The 22,247-nt window shown below is 43.4% G+C and overlaps 1 protein-coding gene across 3 annotated transcripts in view; it reads right to left on the bottom strand.

Moving 5' to 3' along the window:
• The window catches only part of LOC100703031 (sodium channel protein type 4 subunit alpha), a 243,891-nt gene that overhangs the window by 46,672 nt on the left and 174,972 nt on the right, over positions 1-22,247 (bottom strand). For all 3 annotated transcript variants that reach the window (XM_019356723.2, XM_025910382.1, XM_013265205.3), the window contains exons 20-22: positions 16,710-16,850; positions 16,501-16,621; positions 14,737-14,921 (exon numbers count right to left, since the gene is read on the bottom strand). In XM_019356723.2, coding sequence (XP_019212268.1) covers positions 14,737-14,921; positions 16,501-16,621; positions 16,710-16,850 — 447 coding nt within the window. The remainder of the gene's footprint in view (positions 1-14,736; positions 14,922-16,500; positions 16,622-16,709; positions 16,851-22,247) is intronic.

The raw sequence follows: 22,247 nt of genomic DNA, 5'->3' as shown, positions 1-22,247 counted from the left end.
TCAGTAGCATAAACTCAGCCACTTATAACATTGCGAAACACCTTGCTACCATCCTGGCACCTCTCGTGGGGAACACCCCACACCACATCAAGAACTCCACCGACTTCACCGACAAGATCCAGAAACTTACCCTGGATCCAGATGAAACCATGGTGTCCTTTGACGTAGTCTCTCTCTTCACTTGCATACCCACCACGGAAGCAGTGGAGACTGTCAGAAAACGACTACAAGAAGACAGCTCCTTGGAAGACAGGACCAACTTCACACCCGATCAGATCTGCACACTGTTAGACCTCTGCCTTACCACAACATACTTCAAATACAACGAAGGCTTCTACAGACAAAAACATGGCTGTGCCATGGGCTCCCCCGTGTCACCTATTGTAGCCAACCTTTACATGGAGGAAGTGGAAAGGAAGGCTCTTGGCTCTTTCAAAGGAAGAGCACCCAGCCACTGGTACAGATATGTAGATGACACCTGGGTCAAAATCAAGACACAAGAAGTGGAATCCTTCACTGCGCACATTAACGCTGTGGATAAAAACATCAAGTTCACCAGGGAAGACACTGAGGACAACTGTTTGCCTTTCCTGGACTGCGCTGTGCACATTGAAGAGAATGGCAACCTCAACATTGAAGTTTACCGGAAGCCCACACACACGGACCAGTACCTCCTCTTTGACTCCCATCACCCTCTGGAACACAAACTTGGAGTAATTAGGACCCTACACCACCGGGCAGAACTTGTTCCCTCTAAGCCTGAAGGGATAAAGAAGGAACACACACACGTAAAGGAAGCACTGAAAACATGCGGTTATCCTAACTGGGCGTTCATAAAGTCAGCAAAGAGGCACAGAAAAGAAGATCAGACACCAGCGAGGGAGGATAAGAAAGACAGACGCAACAACGTTGTCATCCCCTATGTAGCCGGTGTATCAGAGAAACTCAGGAGAGTTTTCTCCAAGCACGACATCCCAGTGTACTTCAGACCCAGCAACACACTCAGACAGAAACTGGTTCACCCGAAAGACAAAACTCCTAAACACAAACTGATAGGTTAAAAAGTGAGGTTTTTCAGTTGCTATTTAATATTTTCTCATTATTTCATCATTAACAGTTAAAAATATCTGTAGTGGTTAGAACGGACCTGTTATGAAGAGTCAAGCTGAGTGTTTTCACTTTGACAACCGAGGGGAGGAACAGATTTTGAAACCACACACAAATCCTGGTTACTCTTCCTTCTGACTCTTAGACTGACTTTAATTAACAAAACTGAGTTAATGTTGTATTAATTATGACTAAAAACTAGTGACTGAACCCATCAAGCCAGAAGGAGTTCACCTACTGAAGGAACTGGAAAAGAGAGATGAGACTTCTACAGGTCGCCCCCTGGTGGCCATTAAAGAAGGTTAAAGGTACTTCCACGCTGGCTCAGTGTTGTCATGCTTGTGAACAGAGGCACGCACCAAAATCAATCGATTTGTTTCCTATCAGGACTTCTAATCATATTCCAGCCCTGAAGCTGGATCAGCTCTATCATTAACTATAAATACATGCAGGAGTGTGCTGATGTCACAGTTAATGCTAACAGTGACCAACGCAACAACCATAACCACAACATAACACAACAAATACACTGTAACAGACTCACCCTCATAAAAAAAAGAAAAACTCTTTGTGTGTAAATGATTTACGCAACTCACCAAACCTTTAACCAAAAGCAAAAGTCCTTGAAACCAGTGCTGACTATCAGCAGCCTCTTACGCTCATTCTCTGTTGTTATGTCCACCTATCCATCCACCCAAACCTCCTCCCTGCCTTTAAGGCTTTTAAATAACTCCACTTTTGCTCCAACTGGTGTTGTCAGTTCTCTGTAATAAAGGAACACATTTCAGAGTGTGTTTTTAATAGTTCCTGGGCAACAATGGAGCTCTAACACACACATACACACAAACACACACACACACACGCTTGACATTTTCATTTGTTGACAATAAGAAATCACATCTCCAAATTTATCCGTAAAGAAAGGCTTCCTATTACTGCTCGCACCTGAATTCGTTTTACTATGAGCGCTGTTCAAGCTGTTTGTATGTATTTGTGCGTTTTTTGTTTGTGCGATTGTCACTTTGATGCAGTCGAGGCTGAATGAGTCAGATTTAATGTTACGTAACTGAATCCTGGCTGAGAAAACAGAGAGACGCCACCTTCCAAACCTTCCCTCTCACCGCCAGGAAAACTGCCGTCTGTTCGCTTTGACTCAAAGATCTGGGCAAAACTAGACGTTAGGAAATACCCCCCCCACGTCCCCCTCATCCCAGCTGACTTCAAAGGTCCCTGTTTGCTAAGCATCATGGGAGTTTAACTCTACAAAGGGACGAGGGAGATGCAGGGATAGGAAACAGGTTTTCTGCTGAGGACTGAGGAAGGAAATTTGGCAAGTTTTGTTGACTGTCAGGAAAAAAGACACAGCAGGGGTGTGTGTGTGTGTGTGTGTGTGTGTGTGTGGACAGGTGAGCTAACTACCTGTGTCAACAGCTAACTCATGAATACATTCAGAGTCTGGGAACAGAAAGCAGCCACTGTGACGAATGCCAGCCTTGGACACACACACGCAAAGGTGAAACCAAACAGATGTGACTACACGGCTAATCTCTGACACACACACACACACACACACACATACACGTGAAGAGACACACACATAAAGTGGATAATATAACACACACACGCAGCAGCCTTGGGCCAAAACCTCCTGACAGTTGACGTCTATAATGAGCAGTTTAAATGTATTTCTATTCATAAGCTGTTTCTATTGTGGAGCCAGAGAGGAGCAGAAGGCAGCGCAACACATTCACGAACATTAGAGTCACATGTACTCTGATTACTGTAATCCAAGTAAGAGAACAAGCACATAAAAAACAAATATTACAAATAATGAAAAGCGTCTGTGCTTCGAGTGCATCAGCAGGTTTATTTAACACGTCTTCACTCAGTAGAAAAAGCTTTGTGTAATCACCCACATCTGCTGATTTGAAAGATTCTGATGATGTTCTTTTAAGGAAGACACAAGTGAACAAAGACCACAGATAGCAGCTTTGTCTTTTATTTTTGTCCACTTTATTCATTTAATGACAACGAAAAGTGAAGCTCTTTATATTCATTAGCGTTATGTTCTGATTCTGGTTTTCAGCTTTCCTGACAGCGTTTGAGGGTTTTTTTCTCTTTTTTAAAATCCTGTAATCCTGGGACACTCAATTAAATTTAAGGAGGCCCAGTTAGAGAAATGTCCTCAAACAAAGGTCCAGAATATCATAAAGTTTGCCATGCACTATAATTCAGTGCAAAATATTTTGAAGTATTTTTTCAGTGTGTATCTAATCAACAACTGGCTGTCGAGTAAAAGAAAGAAAGTATTTCAAGAATATTTATTATGAATTTTCACAATGACATGGAGGGTACTCTAATAATAATTAAATAATAATCAAAAGTTATTTAGTTGTCAGTTGTTTGCAACCAAAAGGAAAACAGCTTTTGAAAATGTCTTCGAACAAAGTGCGTGACTTAAAATAATGTTCGAGTTTCCTCAGCTGAGTTCATGTGTGACTGACTTACTCAGACTTCTGCATCTGGTCTCCTCGCTGAGTTTCCTGTGTTCACAGCCACTCTGAATCAATGATTTGACTGTTTCAGGTCTTTTGGTCTATTAGTTCTCTAATTTATTGTCCTTATTATAATCAGAATTAGGATAACCCAGGGTTTGCTCATCACCTGCTGACTCGATCCAGCACTTTCGCTGGTTTCTAGATACCAAGATGGTGACAGAGAAAACACTCGAGGGTTCCACTTACAGTTTATGGGCCAAAATTAAATATTTCAGAGCTCAAAATAAGCAAATGGCTGATTTCTTATCTTAAACTCAACAAGGCAGCGGCCCAAACACTAAAGCTTCAAAATGCAGAAATCTGAAACCGATGGTGATGTCACAGAGGCGTAATCCATTTTTTATATACAGTCTGTGCGTCTGAAACCCTCTGAATAGACAATAAATTGAAAATCCACAACAATGGAGTGTTTAGTTGTTTGTTCAGCAGGTAGCTGCCATAGTGACAGACATTTCATTCATTCATTGCCAAAGCCAAGCGTGTCGCATTGTTCGTCTTCACTAGGCAGGAGGAATGGCATGTCCACTACTAACGAGGACCAACACAACATTTTGTGTTCCCTGCAGTCTGCCTTTTTGTTTGTTTCATGCTAACAAATGCAGACATAAGATATATTTCATATTTACACAAGGCTGAGAGAGAGACAGAGAGAGGGAAACGAGTGAGAAGGCAGCAGAAATGGATGCAGGCAGAAGTGCAGACTCTTAAATTTAGTCAGATGAGCAGCTCCAAGTGGAGAAACATCTTCTGCAGCACAAAATAATGACATCACACATGCAGAAAACAGCTGAGCGAGCAGGTCAAGAAACACACGGTGTGCTGGCCGATCAGACGGCAGGAAGGTTTATGCTTCACAGAGAAGCGAGACAACTCTGCAGCTCACAAACAAAGCATCTATGTGGATATGTGAATTTAGCAACACCAGGCGTCAGAGTTACAGCTCAATTCATTGAATTTAATCGATTCACTTCAGTTTTATTTGTACAGCACCAGAGCACAACAACAGCTGCTTCAAGGTGCTTTATATTATGAGGTAAACACAACTGAAAATACAGACAACCCTTGGCGAAGGTGGGAAGGAAAAACCCCTTTTTAACAGAGAAAGCTTTGAAAAATGACTGCATGTTTCGTGCTGCTCATGTAGCTGCTATAGAAGCTTCTGGAGCTTTATTAAAATTAAATTTCTACCAGTCACTGACAGCAGACTACAACATAATTCACCTTCTTTAGATGTATGGCAGTCACGTGATCCAAATGAAGCTAACACTGGTGTTATATACACTGATTTAATGTGGGGATCATGTCACATGATCGCCTGGGTTCCTGTGTCTTCACATCAACAGCAGAAGTTTGAAAATGTCGGAGTTAAAACTGATCTTTGCTTCTTTAGATGAAACTGTATGTTTGGTGCTGGTCCTGTGGGTGAGGATGTCTTTCTGTGTTTCTCTGAAGTAACTCTGCGGAGCTGCAGCTCGAGAGCTCATCGACATCCAATCCGGGAGGTTTTGATGTCGGCCATTTCATAACAGACAGGAGAAATCAAAGCCAGGCCGCCGCCTCCATTTGCCACCACCTGTCTCTGCAGACAGCACCTGGACATCTGCCGGCAGGGATCCTGAACTATACCGGGGTCAGAGGTCACCAGCTTGAGACCGTGGTAGCAGTCAGGGTCACAGTCAGTTTTACTAGCTGACATTTAAGGGTGCGCACACACACACACACGCACACACACTCAAACAGCTGTGAGGACTGGGTACACCTGGCACAAACAGAGGAAAGTCACACACATGCTCAGCTGTTCCTAAAGGGACATTCATGCCTTTAAGAGCCAACAACCAGCTTCAGTCCACTCGTGCTTTTCCTTATGTTGCTTATTTGTCTCCTGCTTCACTGGTGGATGTTCATACTAAACATGGCCAAAGCTTCAAGCAATGACATCAGTGCATGGAAAAGCAATCTCTGTGAGCCAGAAGTCGAGGCTTTTTTCTGCTTTCTGCTCTATATGATGTCACAGAGACAGGACATCCTTAATATGGTCGTCTCAGGCACAGAAGCTCCGCCCACCTGCTGTTCAAACCCTCTTTGTGGGTACAGAGGAAGAACTGAGGGGCTGCATCAAAGCCCAGCATGAGATCAGTGTGAACTGTGCAAAGCTGCTGTAGTAAAGTCACAGATTAAAAACACGGAGCTGGAAATGAACAGGACGAATCTAAAGTCTGACTCCAGCGTTTCCTCTGCTCTGCCTCACAGGCATCCTGACGGTGGAGCTGTTTCTAAATGATCTAAATAAAGAAACGCGCTGCGGCTCACTCATTAGTTTTCCAACAACAGTGTTGGTCTTTAGCTTGGAGAAATCAGATAAGTCAGGCTTCTTGGATTCTTTGTTTTAGCCCAAATCACAGCGTGGACACGGAGTTTTTATGCCTAAACCAAAGCAACAGTGACAGTTAACCTTCAGCTTTTGTGTCAACCCGGATGTGTTTGTGTCTCTGCCACATGTCACCATTTAAAGCAGGAGTGCTCCTGTACGCAGCTGATCTGAGCAAATCCACACGAATATATTTTAACCGCAGTGAAACACGTAAAAAGCTCATTTAGAGTTGTTTAGGACGAGCGTGTAAAAGGCTGCAGTGATGCTGCAGGGATTCGCTGCCTTCTTTGGAGGGAACAGAAAAGCTGGGCACAAACTCCTGTTTCAAAGCAAGAAACCCGACGTAGTGTATTCTTGAAATGTTTTGCACCATTTGAATTATGAAGCTTTTAAACAAGAGCAATTTTGACATTAGAGTCATTGGGAGGTCGAGAGGTGTTATAAAAGGAGCCAGAATGCCTTACAGCAGATGATTATGAAGCTTCATGATGGTATCCAGGCTGCAGCCGCTGCGTACCTGAAGCACCGAGCTTAGAAAAGACAAGCAAACAATAAATCACAGGAGCTTTTATTTGGCGAGAACAATGCCGTCTTAATAACACTCTTAAATTATTTAAAACTTTCCCATCCAGTTGGAGCAAAAGCATCTAAAGGTCAATTGCCAATGACTGCCACTTTGGTGACCTTTGACCTTGGCTGTTGACCGTGTGCATGTCGACCAGCTGATTCCAAGCTTTTACAAGACAGTAAAAAACCACATTCAGTGATTTATAACGCCATTAAAGGCTCGGTCAGCTATTTAATCATTACATAACCAAACCAAGGGTCTATTAAAACTGGAGTGCCGGAGCGGCTTAACAGCTTCTATTTACAGTGAGCTGTTTGTGTACTGGAAATAAATTACATACAACTGAGCTGGAGGGAGCGGGGAGATGGGCCGAGAGATATAGAGAGTAGCAGAGGAGAGAGAGAGGACGACAGCAGAGGGGAAAAAACAAGGAATTACAGCTGGAAGAGAGGAGGACGTAACAAGAGGGAGATGAATGGCTGCGGTGGCTTTGTTAGCTTCACTACGACTGATCAGCTGTCGCAGCCGCACATTTAAAATAAAGAATTTTGGCCTTTATTTGGTTATATAACAGACTCTATATAATTATTGATATTCAAGGCCGGCTAAAGAGTGAGTGAAAGCGATAATAAATAATAGTTAAAAATCATAAAATGGTAACCCCACTTGGAAGTCAAACCCTCGTCTCCTAAGTGGAAGCCTGTGGACTGCGAGCGCCTCACCACACGCCGGGAGAAAACACGTTTCTGTCAAACTGATGAACATCAGCCGGTCCCAAACTTTAACCTTAACTCTGAATCATCGAGATATGGGCCAGAACAATCTGCAGCTAATCTCTACTCTTCTGCTAAAGCTGAACATGAAAGACGCCACTTTGACTGTACAGACAGAGACACACCCTGAAAGACCCACAGAGAAGAGTGTGCTATAAATAAACCCAGGCTCAGTGTTAATATGGAGGTGTTAGGTGGGGATTGAGGTGGGTGTTAAAGCAAAACAAACAGATATCAGCGACCTGCAACCCGAGCTCTGAGTGACAGGCCGCCGATCACACTGTCACCATCCCCGGCTTGACTTTACCGCTCTCAGCGAGGTTCCAACATCTCTGTCTGACTTTTACCTTAAATATCGCAGTCAGAACACACAACATGGTTATGATTGTTGTTCTCCTTTAAATGTATTTTGTGAATCATAAAAGTCAAGTGAAAGTTGAGCCAACATGCCAAGTCATGCCTGAGCAGGGATTGGAACCATCGGGGAACACGTTCATTAGTTTTAGTTGCTACAAGCTTCAGTGTTGGGTTTAAGAAAACATGTGTGTTTGGGGTAATAGCATCAGCTCTGCATAGTGACAGACGACCCACAGCCAGCACTTAGATGTGAGACCGAGCATCCATATGTGACTGATTTGGAGCTTCCAAAAAAGAATCACCTGCCAATCAGAGGCAGTACACAGGTGGATAGGTTAGGAACCATCTAAACAGTACAAAACAGTGTTTTTATAGAGTCTAAAGTTGGACAGGACTGACTCGTTCTTGAAGTCTGCCTCAAGTGGACACTAGAAGAACTGCAGGTTTTGTAGTCCCACATTGTAGTGGGACAGCAGATGTGAATTTGTGAGATGTCCACAGGTGTGATGAAACATGAAAACAGTGTAAAAGACAGAGATGAAGAACCGCTGCTTCCATTCTGGGCATTAAGTAAAATAGATTCTTTCTCTTTTTGCAGTGACACGGGGAATAATGTGACTTCTTATCACTGGATTCCCGCCCTCGACCCCGACACCAAACCACAGACTGGTCCAGTTGGAGCTGACAGCTCATGTTCATCTAAGCCTAACTACACATCGCAGACAGAGCGACGTGGAGCTACACCTGACCCCAGCTGCTGACTAATGTTGTTCAGATCTCACCAACACCTTCTTGCTGGTGCATTATTTAACTGCATAACTAGGTCACGAGCTGGCCAACACGCATTGTCTGACATAATAAAAAATCATTGTTCATTCATGTTGCTGAGCCAGCAAGAAGGCTCGCCAAAAACAACACCGGCATCAATTATTTAGACGTCAAAATATTACGTATTTAACAAAAACACAGCAGCCATGTCTATTACTCATGGTCAAACCCCCAGTGTGTGTGTGTGTGTGTGTGTGTGTGTGTGTGTCAGTATCTGAGACACATTATTTAAAGCACAGTTACACTAACGGTCGGTGATGACGCTGAACAATGTCACATCGCCGCTGCCTGCTCTCATCTGCAGATAAATCCTGAGCATGCAGGTGAGTGGGGATGCTGCAGGAGACCAAGTTCTTAGATTATAAAGCATAAAAATATCAGAACAGTCAAGACTGAGCACAGATTAAAAGAGAAGGTTAAACACCACCTGTACAAAGAGTGTGCATCATAACCTGTATTTGTGAAGTGTGCACACTCTCAGGTGCCAGATTGGCCGCTGAGTGCGGCTAACATTAGCAGGTTAGCATCCACGTCCCTGTGCTGATTGTAGTCACACATCGCTGCGGTCGAGAGGATGTATATCAGCTGTCACGCTGACTCTTTCCAAGTTTTCCTCACAGAGAGAGAGATGCTGCTGTCTGCTAGATCCCTAACATCTCAGACCTAACTTTCACCCAATCAGAAGGAAGTTGGCCCAAAGGCAGGGCAGCCTTAAAGAGAAAGGATGTAAAATGTTATTTTTCAGACAGAAGACAAACTGAGGGGTTGCATTTAGGTCCAGGATAAGTTCAAAAAGCTAAATCATGCAAAGCTACTCCAAGTAGATCCAAGAATAAAAAATTGCAGCTAAAAACAAGCAGAATAGATCAATACTCATCTAATCTAATAAAGTGCTTCCAGCATTGCCTCACAGGAGGAGCTGTCCTGGCAGGAGGAAGCCGCTGCTGTGACTGGCTCATGGATCTGTTTGCAAACTAAACGTTGCAATAAAGAAATGTCTTTAATACTTTCTCAAAAACAAAGCGTTTCTCTGGCAACATGAAAACCAGCTAAATAAGACTCGTTACAGTTCAAATGAGTTCAATCTCAGTCTAAGTCTGAGCCCTGCCAGTCAAAAGCCCTGGCCTCAGACTGCTCTAAATGATTGACTTCCACGGTTTTTTCTACTCTGAGATCTTTATGATGTCAAAGAGAAATGATGTCATTGATGTGGTCATCTTAGCCAAATTCTTCTAGACGAAAGTCTGGACCTTTTGGAGTAAACCAGATAAAACCAGCATTCAGAAAGGAGCTGTCCAGAGTGTGAGCGCAAACATTTAGTGACTGGCAATGCAACTCAAAGTGGGCGGGTCTCGAGTTCGAGGGAGTCAAGGCAAGTGACTGAAGTGACAACCAATGAGAACGAAGGATGCCATTGATTGACATATGAGAGGGTGACGAATACACTAAAGGGTTGCCTGGGCCCCGAATGTCTGCTGGTGATGCATGATGAACGGACTTCCTGTGTGGATGCACGTTTATTATGAGACAACAGTGCTACAGTAAGTGCTCAGCCACGGCCATCCCCAGATTAAACCCCAAAAAGAAGCTTTCTAAAACAGAGATGCTGGAAAAAACAGGGTCATTTTATAATGGTGGTGGTCTGTCCACACAACCAGAGTGGAGCAACGAGCTTGTTAAACTCTGAACAATGGAAACCTCCCAGCTGGAGAGTGTTTGTTTCCTTCTCTGTCTCACGTAACTGCTGCCAGTTAAATATTTCAGGGGGTTCGTGAAGAGGTTTGGTCACGTCAGGAAACACGTCGTAGCTCGCTGACTGTAACTCAGCATCATTCAGTTCACAGTTTACAAACGCCCACATTCAGCTGGGAGGATTTCAGGTGATCTGAGGGGAAATGAGACAATCAGAGTAACAGGTAACAGGAGGAAGACGAGGAACGATGCATCAGCGCGTTACCGTTCCTCTCTTTTCTGCTGAATGTTCGAGTGAATTAAGAAAAAGGGATAAAGGGAATGAGATGTTACAGCGGTGGCAGAGAGGGAAAACAGCCCTCCTGCATCACACAGACAAACACACAAACACACACAAACACACACACTGGAAACAAAGCTTGATGCTAAGGAGTTGTGAAAGCAGCGATGCTCTGACTCCCTCTCTTTCTGTTGTCCCGCCCTCCAAACCAGCCTCCCACTCAAACAGCGTTAGCGTATCCATCTCTGTGAGGACGACCCTAACCTCCAAATGATTCTGCTCCGGATGCTTGGACAGCTCCTCTGAACCTCCAGCCGATGGTGATCGGACCCTCACCAGGACCGGTCCTCACAAACATATACATATATTTACACCACCCCCGTCCCCCTCTCTGGCTCAACAGCAACCGATTTAGGGGGAAAATATGTTCCTGAGCTTTGTTCTATTTGTGCTGCCCTTTCACATTAGGTCACTGTGTGTATCTGTGTGTGTACATGTGCCGCAGCTCTCGCTGTATTTGCATGTTTCACCTTGCGGCTAAATGTCTACTGCACCACGCAGCGGATACAGAGATCCACTAAAGCTAGAGCAGAGCAGAGGAGATCTGGTACTTGGCTGTTTGTAGGCGTCTTCAGAGCTTTTAAACAAATCAGTGACTCTCACTTTTTCTCACCTGTTTTTTCATGCTTGTGTTATGTTAACACCCTAAGCTACAGCCATCACTACCAACGGTTGTCCCTCCTTGAGCCTGGTTCTATTGGAGATTTCTTCCTGTTAAAAGGGGGGTTTTCCTTCCCACTGTCGCCGAGTGCTGCTCAAAGATCGTCTGATTGTTGAGGTTCTCTCTCTAATACTGCAGGGTCTTTATTTTACAATACAAGGCACCTTGAAAAGACCAATGTTGTGAAGAGAACTGAGCTATGGATTTTTTTAAGGCAACCTTTTTTAAAATGCCTGTGTTTACATGTGCTCGATGTTAAAGTAAATGGTTAACGTTAACAGATCAGGTTAATGTGGAGATCTCGAACTACTTAGACGGTACAAACACACAGTCTCCCTTTTTCTTTCTATGAAAATTATCCTTGAAATGGATGGACTGAGACGAAACACACACACACACACACACACACACACACACACACACACACACACACACACAGAGACACTCAAAGTAAGAGGGTCCCTCAGACAGAATTGGAGGCCTCCGGCAGTGCATTATGGTCCACCATTTTTCTCACTCTGCTGTGCTGCGTGTGTGATGTGTTTGTGCTAAAAGGGTGTATATTAGTGTGCGTGTGTGTGCATCTGTGGTAGTGATGCAAGTTATTCAGACTCTGCATGCCTCTGTGTGTGTGTGTGTGTGTGTGTGTGTCCTGCCTCACTTCATCTATTCATAGGACAAAAGCTCGACTGAGCCGCAGACACCGCGTGTCTCTGTGTGTGTTTGTAAGTTCTTTGTAAGACTCTGTGTCACATTTTTCAAACAGTGTAATATTTCCTTTAGGAACAAAACTCATAAAACTAACATTTCTTAGTGTGTGTGTGTGTGTGTGTACTGAGGAAGGAGGAGAGGAAGAAGAGGGAGGAGGAGATGTTTAGTCGTTTCCTCTCTCTTCTCTTTGTATCTAACATGAAATGACAGATTTGTGTCGTGTGTGTTTGCCTGTGTGTGTCTGTGCGTGTGTGTACACACCTGTGCTGACTCGGTTCATCATCACCTCTCCTCTTTAATCATGTTGTGCACCTGTTCTCCTTCTCTCCCCCTCCCTCCCCCTCCCTCTCCCTCTCCATGTCCTTCTATCACCATCATTTCCAGCCTGGAGGAAGGACCCTAAAAAGCGATCCCAGCTCAAGGTAGTTGTGTGTGCACGCCGTGCATAGAAAGATTGTGGAACATCTTAAGTTATTCTTACAGATATTGAGCAGAAATCTTGCTAAAGTTTGGTAGAAGTTGCAGATAAACAGTGTGTGGAAATGAAACTGAAACTTTAATAAAGTGCTTCCTTACACAGTGAGACCTGCACGCTGTTATTTTCCTGTGTTTTTGATGCTCCTGGATCATATTAATGTTGCTCCAGTGCAAACGTCAGTCACACTGTGATGTAATAGCTTTTTAGGAAAAAGTCTTGAAAGTAGTCAAACCTAAACCTGACCTTTAACAGTGAAGAGCTACAGTCAAATGTAATGACTTACACAAACAGGAGTAACATACAGTACACATGCAGTACTGAGCGTACAGTTCATCAGAGTAAAGCTGAAGGACAGCTGAGCTCAAAGTAAAAATCCTAATGAGCCAACAGCGCGGCACCTGTCTGACTTATTTCGATAATTAGAGCATTTGAAAGCTCTGAGCTGTTGTGACTCAACAATAGGGACTCGTGAGCTTCGGCCCTCACTGGGAGTCTCCGAGAGTTCCAGGTCAGCTGGGATTTATGTGCCGTCCAAAGTGCTCTTGGACTGCAGCCATGTTTTTATTAAACTGCCTATAACTAATAGCAGTAAAGTCTTCACTGCATGCTAACGTACTGGGAGGACGCTCGGCTTTACTCAGCAGAAATGATGAGACGGCAGCTGCTGGGCCGAGCGTGCTGCCAGCAGCTGAGCCGCCGCAGACGCACTGCACAGATTAGTTGCTGAAAAGTGACATCGAGCCTGCACGGGATAATTAGAAGATGAAAACAACACATGAAAGCAGCACATGAGCCGTGATAAAAACGGTCTGCACATGCTCAGATCAATCATCACGCACGTTATTGACTGGTGGCAGCAGCACTGATCAGAGCTGAATACAAGCTTACAACCTTTTTATTAGCGTTTCATCAAGTAAATTCACGTTTCCTTTGGAAACACTTTAGCACTTTAAGTTTTAATAATCCAATAAATCTGCTGCCTGGTCACGATTATTAGCCTGAAAGTGTCATGTCAGTGCTTCTGCTTTTTTCTGTGTAACTTATAATGGAATACTTTTAAGTAACTGTGAATATTTCTTCTAATAATCGTTTCACGTGACTCAGGATGTTACGCCAGGATCGGGTTTGAGGGCTTTTAAAAATCATTTTCAGGTTTTTGTGCAGCGCTCTCTGCCTTAATACAGCTTAACCTGAAAGACGGGAAAAGGTAAAGTTTTACACAAAGTACAGAGTTTTCACTTCATAAGGAGAAAGAAAGAATAACTCCGATTTTTGTGTGTGGCTTTGTCTATTTAACTTTAATCAGCACAGGTGTTTTAAGTGACTGTTGTTATTATATTACTTGGTGTCATATTTGCAGTAACACATTTTTCCCAGTAGGAGGGGTCTGAGCCATAGACTGTAAATAAAAGATGACCACTGCTTCCTGAAGTCCCGGTTTGATGCGCTATCTGAGCAGTTCTTGCTGTTTGCCTCTTGATGTTTTAAAAAAATCATTTCAGTATGATAAATATTTTGGGGTGGCTCAGAACGAAGAGCCGGAGGATGCTGTGCGTGTGCAACTTGTACATCGCACTGTAAATCATTCCCTGCTTTACGCTCCTTTCTGACCCTAATCAGGGACCATGACATACAAGATAAATATCGCGATGTGTTGAATAAATCTTTAAACCATAAACATGAGTAACGTGTTCACTGAGGTCACAGATCAAGTCAGAATTTGTGTGGTTTTACCACCAACTTTTACTCAGCAAGACTTCATTTTGCACAGAAGTCGCCCCCTGATGGACGTTAGAAAACTGCAAATTTACAGACTTGGCACCAGTGAAACAGTTACAGTAAGACACAACCATCCTTTCCACGAGCACTGGTTAAATAACAGCTGAAGCCTGTTATAGCACAGACGGGTCAAATTCAACTGAATCAGTGTCCTTCGGATAAAATAACAATGAAATGCATGAAAAAGAAAATTAGTTAAATATATGTTGTTGTGCATTTACTTAAGTATGTAACTCTGGCTTTTTAAGATGAGCTCCAAGTGGTGCACGGCGGTGCACCTGTAAGGGTTAATGAACTGACCTGAACACACAGACCAGCCGACAGACAGCCAGTTGTTAGAAGGTAACCTCAGGGGGAACAGCAGCTGACTCATCCTCACACCTGAGCTTCTTACGTCATACACAGGTGTGTGTGTGTGTGTGTGTGTGTGTGTGTGTGTGTGTGTGTGTGTATCTTTGTGTGTGAACCAGAAAACCTCAGTTAGCTCAGCACAGAGTCAGTTCTCCTCCTTACCTCCTCCCTCTCCTCCTCTTCTTCCTCAGAACCCTCAGTCTGCTCCTCCTCTCCCTCCCCGTCCTCTTCCTCCTCTGGGAACTCTACGTCCGACTCTCCGGGGGCGATGGGGACGCTGATGGTCAGGTTGGGATTCGTCATGTAGCTGTCATCCTCCGGCACCACGTACTTCTCCACGTGACGCCCTGGGATGAAGAAAAAGACGGATGGATGAACTAATGGAGATATTTTTATCCCTACCTTTCTGCAGGATTTGTTTTATTTGATTTTTTATGAAAGTTGATTTCTAAACAGTTTAGAAAATCCGAACTCAAGGCCGTAGATGGTCAGACAGCGGGGCCACGTAACAGTCTAAGACAGGGGTGGGCAATCTCAGTCCACGAGGGCTGGTGTCCTGCAGGTTTTAGATCTCACCTTAGGTCAACACACCTGAATCACATGATTAGTTTGTTACCAGGCCTCTGGAGAACTTCAGGACATGTTGAGGAGCTAATTTAGCCATTTAAATCAGCTGTGTTGGTTCGAGGACACATCTAAAACCTGCAGGGACACCGGCCCTCGTGGACTGAGATTGCCCACCCCTGGTCTAAGACTTAATACGTTTTCATTACAATAAAATGAACTTCATGTCTACATATTAGAGGGTCTGCTTCCGAGTTACCAGGTGGAGAAGCTTTTCTGGCAGAAAGTTTCTTTTCTTGAATGCTTTAATGTTGCTGTTCATTTAAGTTTAGGCAACAAATCAGGATGGATTGGTTTAAATCAGCGGTACCGGTACTGGTTTTATTTTGTTGGATTTATCCGCCACACCTTAAAGGCCGGTCTGTGAAAATATTGTCGGGCATAAACTGGTCCATGGCGCAAACAAGGTTGGGGACCGCTGCTTTAAATAAATCAAGTTAAGTCTTAAATACACGTCAAAGATGGAACTACATGAAAGAAATCAGGAGACTGGCACCAATGGAAGCTTAATGTACAAAAAATCACATCATATTTTATCAGATAAGACTTCAGCATAGGGACTGAGACCATATTCACATCAGGAAAGTCCTTCCTGAGGTCAGAGGTCATTTTTTCAGAGACGTCTGTACAATCAGACTTCTGCTCCTCTGACAGACTGATTTCTTTGGGAACTAAACTACTTCATGGAAACTTCTCTTTAGTTCATTAAAAACGTTGAGTTTTGCCATCAGACCTGGAAGTTTCATGTTTTTTTGTTTAATTTTAAGAGACACACCTGTCAATAAAACTTGACGGTGACCATGATCTTTGATGAAAATCTTATTTAAATAGATAGATTTAGCAGCTCAATCTCATTTGTTAATTATGTACAAAGACTTTTTGAAAAGACATCTGTTGTTTAACTGCTTCACACGGCTGATTGCTGTTTATGTGTGACTGCTTCTTGGCTGAGGGCAGTAACGTCCTGGAAACAAAGCTGGTCGGCTTTGAGTGGCTCTCAGCCAAGAAGATGCTTGGCACACAACCTTCAAACGGCAAATTAATGTGTTTATATCTTTTATAGATCGGCAGCTTATAAATACCAGATATTTGTACTGTTTAATCTCAGATGTCACAGAGCCTTACATGCATTAAACTGAGAAACAGCCGCGGCTGTGTGACACAAGTCCAAGGCTGGTTATTGAAAGGAGGAAATTAGCCAGATGAAGAGGTCATTGTGAGTTATAACAAAGGTAACATGAGAGGACGAGTACATCCGATCTGTGTTAGTGTGCGACAGAAATAATCTGTGAGGTATGTCACCTATGACAGCACCGTTGGCCTCCGTGTGGATGGTACTGAGGCGTTTCAGCTTCATCATGGCTTTGGCCTCCTTTCGCTTCTGACGACGACGCTTCAGGTTCCCATTAAAGAAATCCACCACCTGCACCACAGACAGCATGAAAGAAAACACAGTGTGAGACAAAGAACGAGCTCTGTGGTAGTTGACAAAGTGACGCACAGATGGGTACCTGTCTGCGGCACCACGCCAGGCCTCGGGTGATCCTGTGAATAGCGATATGCAGGTTGTTCATCTCCCCGTCGTCGTCTGGAGCCGAGAGGTTGTCAGAGCTGAAACTGCTAAGGAGCAGAGCCAGGAAGAGGTTCAACAGCTGGAGACACAGAGAAAGACAACGAGGGAGAGACGCTCAGTTTAGAAATTCAGTTTGTAAGACAAGATTCAAACGTGCGTCAGGACTCTCGCCTCTCGTTCTCTTTGACGTCACGGTTTGCTGAACTGAACTGTGGATACGTTGTGAGCGTTGAGAAAAAGTTCAACTTTTCAGACTTTTCTTTTCAAATTTGATCTTCATTAGTTAGTGCTGATAGATATTTGCTGACTTCACCAGTTAGCACTGAAACACCGGGGCTTCTCCCCAGAGGCTAAATCTGCGTCCTCGCTCTCGTCTGCACTGACCTCTAAAGCTAACAAAGACAGAGCATGGCACAAATCCAGCTGAGTCTCAGGGGAAGCTCATTAATATTTCAGGTACTTGGACATAAATAAGTTTTAATCCATTTTTACATTTTATCCTCTGGAGACCACGAATGTGTGAAGATCTTCAAGGTCGTTAGTACGACGTTAACTCTCCCTGTCATCCAGATGTTCCCACTTGCTTCCTTTCTCTCTTGTCCTTTACTCTTTAGTTAACCCATTAAACACACACCCACTCACTCACACACACACACAGCCTGTGTGGTATCACAGTGTCCAGGGAAGGCTGATTGCTCAGTGTGTGCTGAATAATGCCTGAGGCTCTTAGTAACTGATCACCAAGGCGGAGTGCTGCTCTTAGCCAGATTGCTTCTCTTTAACCACAACTCTGTGTGTGTGTGTGTGTGTGTGTGTGTGTGTGTGTGTGTGTGTCTGTGTTAGGTGACAGGTCAGGTAGCTCAGGTAGCAGCTTCCTGCATCTTTCTTCTGATTACAGCCAGCAGAGCTCACAGCAGCAGACGGGCAGGTTTGTTTCGAGCTCAGAGGCACTTCGGCAGGCCTCGCTATTCTTGTAACATAAATGACACCAAAAGCACCACAACACCACGGGTCTGTCTAACAACACAGCCTACCAGATCTTTAGATCACTGGAGGAGTGCAAAGTGTGAAGCTGGAAAAGTTGGAAAGAATTTATCTTCAGATGTAAGATGAGGACTCGCTGCTCCTTTGTGTTGATAAAGAGCCTGATGAGGTGGTTTAGATCATGACGGTCCTGGAAGCCCGCCCTCTTGGAGTTTTTTTGGGTGCATCCAACTGGGAGGGGACCCCGGAGTACTCTCCATAGAGATGACATATCTTGTCAAGCGTGGGATTCTCCAGAAATAACTGGAAAACATCGTTGGGTTGGGAACGATGACCCAACTTCAGACAAATGAAGGAAAAATGAATTAAATGTATTTTAATTGCTGGTTTTAAAATGCTGGTTTATAAGACCATCTGAGCAAAATTTCTCTAATAACAAAAGGTTATTGTCATAGTTAGCCAAAGACATGGTGGAGAAGTTCTTGCAGATAGAACCAATTTGTCTTTTAACATGATGTTGAGTCATAGATCTAACGCCAAAATCCAACCCTAACCAAAGAATCGAGAATGAAACCAAAAATGAAGAGCAAAAAATCAAAGGTTTTAAAATCTAGCCTGCATCCTAAACTCTAAACGAGAATCCCTGTATGTCAAAGAACGATGCTGAGTGTGGGCATGGGCCCTGTGTCCTCAGGTCATCCTGGTCCAGTCCAGCATAATAATTATCTCACCGTCCATTTCTGCCTCTGCCCATCTATCAAACATTCACACATCTCATTCACACGTATTGATGAATCAAACCAGCAGCGCACACACCCCGCAGGCTGCATGTCCCTCAGCTGGTTGCCCGTTACGTAACGACTCGACTGGATCCAGCAGCTTTCCAGTTTCTGGTTGTGTAAGAGGAAACCGGGCCAGTGGGTCAATATCTGACACCAGGAAGCAAAACTCTGACATGTGTGTGCGCGCATGCATTACTCGTGTTGTGAGGACATGATGTAGCTCATGCAGTCATGCTGTCAGGACTTCCCTCCCAAATAACGAATCCCTGTTTATTTATATTTATTTATTTGTCTGTTTTTTTTTCTTGAGGAAGTTTTCAGTCTGCTTTGTGCAGGTTTGTCAACTCTTCAATTAATTTATTTAAGGGGCTGAATTATGTGACTAAACTGCAACCCTTTTATTTTTATTCTACTTTAAACTGAAGCTTTTAATTACCTAAGTTATAGACAGAGTGTGTGTGTGTGTGTGTGTGTGTGTGTGTGTGTGTGTGTGTGTGTGTGTTTGCATTGATCCCAGCTGGTGGTGTGTGTGCTGTTGTTTATAGTACTGATCAGTGTTCTGCTGTTACTATCCCAGTTTCACCAGCCCAGGTCGCTGGAATTTGATTGGCTGTGCCCTTGACTCAAACACCAATAGATCAATGCAGCTGATTGGTTAACATGGCAACATACCTTGACAGGTCAACCAGTGACCTTGCTGCTTTCCAACAGTCGATAGGGGATTGCTGACAGAAGTCTGTTTTATCAGTTTATTCATTTAAGCCTGTTCATACGTCAAAATACGCTTAACCTTAATTATGTTTACTTCTAGTTTTGGCCACCTGGGGGCAGTAATATTGCCTTTAAAAGTAAGGAAACAACCTCCTACACCTACTGCCACACCCAGAAGTTTAGAGTAACACCCCCGTCCTTTTCCAGATACGTTTGTCTCAACAGTATATATCTGCTCTTGGTCTCTGCCAACATCTAAGATAAATTCCCGGCTCTTTAGCTCGTGAATACTCCACTGTATGGTTCACCAGCTGCCCACTAACTGTCTCTGTCAGCTGTTTGCAGCAGAGTAATTTAATATTGATTGATTCAGCTATAATTGCTTTTTTGATTGATAAGATTTAATAAATTATCAGGAATAGTAAACAAAGAAAATTCAAGGTATCAGTGGCACTGATAAGGCAAGAGCAGCTCTCCATCAGTCAAGATTTGGACCAGAAGCTGATATCGAGCACGCCACAGAGTTATGAATAAAAACTGTATCACACAGACTCTAACATCTGGAAATCCTGTGCTCGGTGCTCAGTTTTCTATTTTGAATTTAAAAAGTTCCTAAAACAAAACACAAGCATCACATGAAACTTTTAACCTGCATAAATAAAACATGATTCAGGCTAGAGACCATAAATGTGGAGTCATGTTGACTTAATCTAATGTGACAGGTGTCCGCTTGGTTCCAGCAGGACAGTCAAACTGGACTAAAGCCCTGCTGCTGTGAGAGGGAAAACCCTCCGTGAAACAGCTGCATGTATCATGATGAGGATGAAACGTGTGAGGTGGATACAGTGAAAGAGGGAGAAGGTTTATAAGTGTGTCCGTGCATCAGCCGTGGATGTGTTTATGCTTGGTGACAGCGTGAGCCATCTGTGTGGGGGAGCGCGTGTCAATTTCTGGACCACCTGATCCCCCCAAATTCACCTCGTTTAACTCGTTAAATGGATCGTACCAATTAGCCCGGGGATTGGGCCAACCATCCACACACACACACACACACACACACACACACACACACACACACACACACACACAGAAAGTCAAAGGCACAGCTGAGTCACTGGTCGAGCACACGGACAACAGAAAGAATTTGTTATTTATTTCCATATATTTCGAATTGGATGTGAGACTAATTTGACCTCTTTTCAAAGTTCACGTAATATTTTTCTCACTGTTGCTGCGTCTGCTTAACTTTCACTTTATTTCACTTTGAAGCGCTGCACTGATAAAGCTGCACTGATAAAGCTGCACTGATCTCTACTCCATTAACTGTCTGCTTCATTATGTTGGTGATGCTGGTTTAAATCCATTATAAAGTTTCTGTGCAGGTGAACAAGGCAGAACATCATTTCTTCAAATTACAAACATTGTTTGTATCGATTTTATTGGGTCTGTCTGTGCTTTCAGCGGCTGGATTTTTATGTAACACACCTTGTATCTCTTTTTGTGAGTGCTTCATGAATATAAAATCTAATAATGTACTAATAAGAACTATTATCTTACAGCAGTTCAGCTGGATGCAAATGTATCTGTGAAGAAGAACAACATCTGATCGAGTTCTGCCCACATTGTGATTGGATGTCTACATGCAAATGAGCTTGATGGAGCAGGTGAACGACCAGCACAAAAAAAGTGAGACTGCGGAGATGAGCAGATGACAGGTTTGCCTGTAGCTGCTTGGCAAGACAACACAGGCTAAGTCCTTCTAGAAGAAAGTCAGCAGCCATCTTTGGAACCAGTCTGTCCAGTTAATTTGTCCGTCAGTCAAATCTGAAATTAACTCATATTTTCATACAGTAACTTTAGTGTATTTAATGAAAAGTTTTAAAATCATGCTGTGAATATATTGAGAGTTACATGCTGTAGAAGTACAAATGTGGCGCCTTTTATTTTGCATTATTTTTCCATCATTGAGTTCTCATAACGTCTGTATAGGAGTTTAAAGCCAATTTAAACTCTGCAACCAAATCAACTTTACACATGGCATTAACTAAAAAGAGATCAATAACAGGCGTGCACCAACATGATGTCTGAGGAGCAGAAAGAAATGCTGGTAACCTGGATAATGCCCTGGAGAAAACTTCAAAAGGTGGATTTTGGGTCAAACTGCCAGCTCGAAATCAGAGACAACACAAACAATGACGCCACCTGTTGGTTTCAAACGCCAGAGTTTTTAGCTTCATCGCTGGTGTTTCAGACACCTCATTGTGTGGATGAAAGGGTGAAGTGCTGAGTTATCAGCTAAGCTTGGTGTGGGACAGACATGTTAACATGAGACTCTGCGGGAATCTGACTCACTGTTGAAGCCTGCCTCGAGTTGCCATCAGAGGAACTGCAGGTTTAGTTTCATCTTTCTTGCCCAAACAAGTTATAGCAAATTTTGTCTGCTGTGTGTTTTAAACTGAGAGATCATTGACTGATGAAAGGTGTTCCACAGTTTGGGCGCTTCAGCCTCAAAAGCACAATCACCTCTGGTTTTAAGATCAGAGCGAGGGACAGTTAGAAGGGCCTGGTTCAATCGGAGTGGATAAGGCGTTAGAAGCTCAGCTAAATAGGCAGGAACGTGTCCACGTACACCTTTTTGTGTTAATAACAAAATCCTAAAGTGGATTCTGAATTTCACTGGAAGTCAGTGAAGGGATGCAAGGATAGGTGTAATATGTGACCATCGGCTAGTATTGGATAGCAGCTTTGAACTAGTGATGGGATTTCTGGCTCTTTCGGCTCCCAACCGGCTCTTCAGGTTGTTTTGTTGCTTTAATTAATTTATTATTAACAACAATATAAAATTATGCACAAAAGGAATTACTAATGTAAAAAAAAAAAGTGGTTTTATTTATATATGTTTATATATAAATATATACGGTGGCCCCTAGAGACACGTACACTGCAAACTCCAAAACACATTTCTAGCATGAACTGAACTTCCCAAACAGAGCTACCTA

This window comes from Oreochromis niloticus, linkage group LG9 (assembly GCF_001858045.2).
Source record: "Oreochromis niloticus isolate F11D_XX linkage group LG9, O_niloticus_UMD_NMBU, whole genome shotgun sequence".
NCBI lineage: Eukaryota > Metazoa > Chordata > Actinopteri > Cichliformes > Cichlidae > Oreochromis > Oreochromis niloticus.
This window is presented reverse-complemented; position numbering and strand designations above follow the sequence as displayed.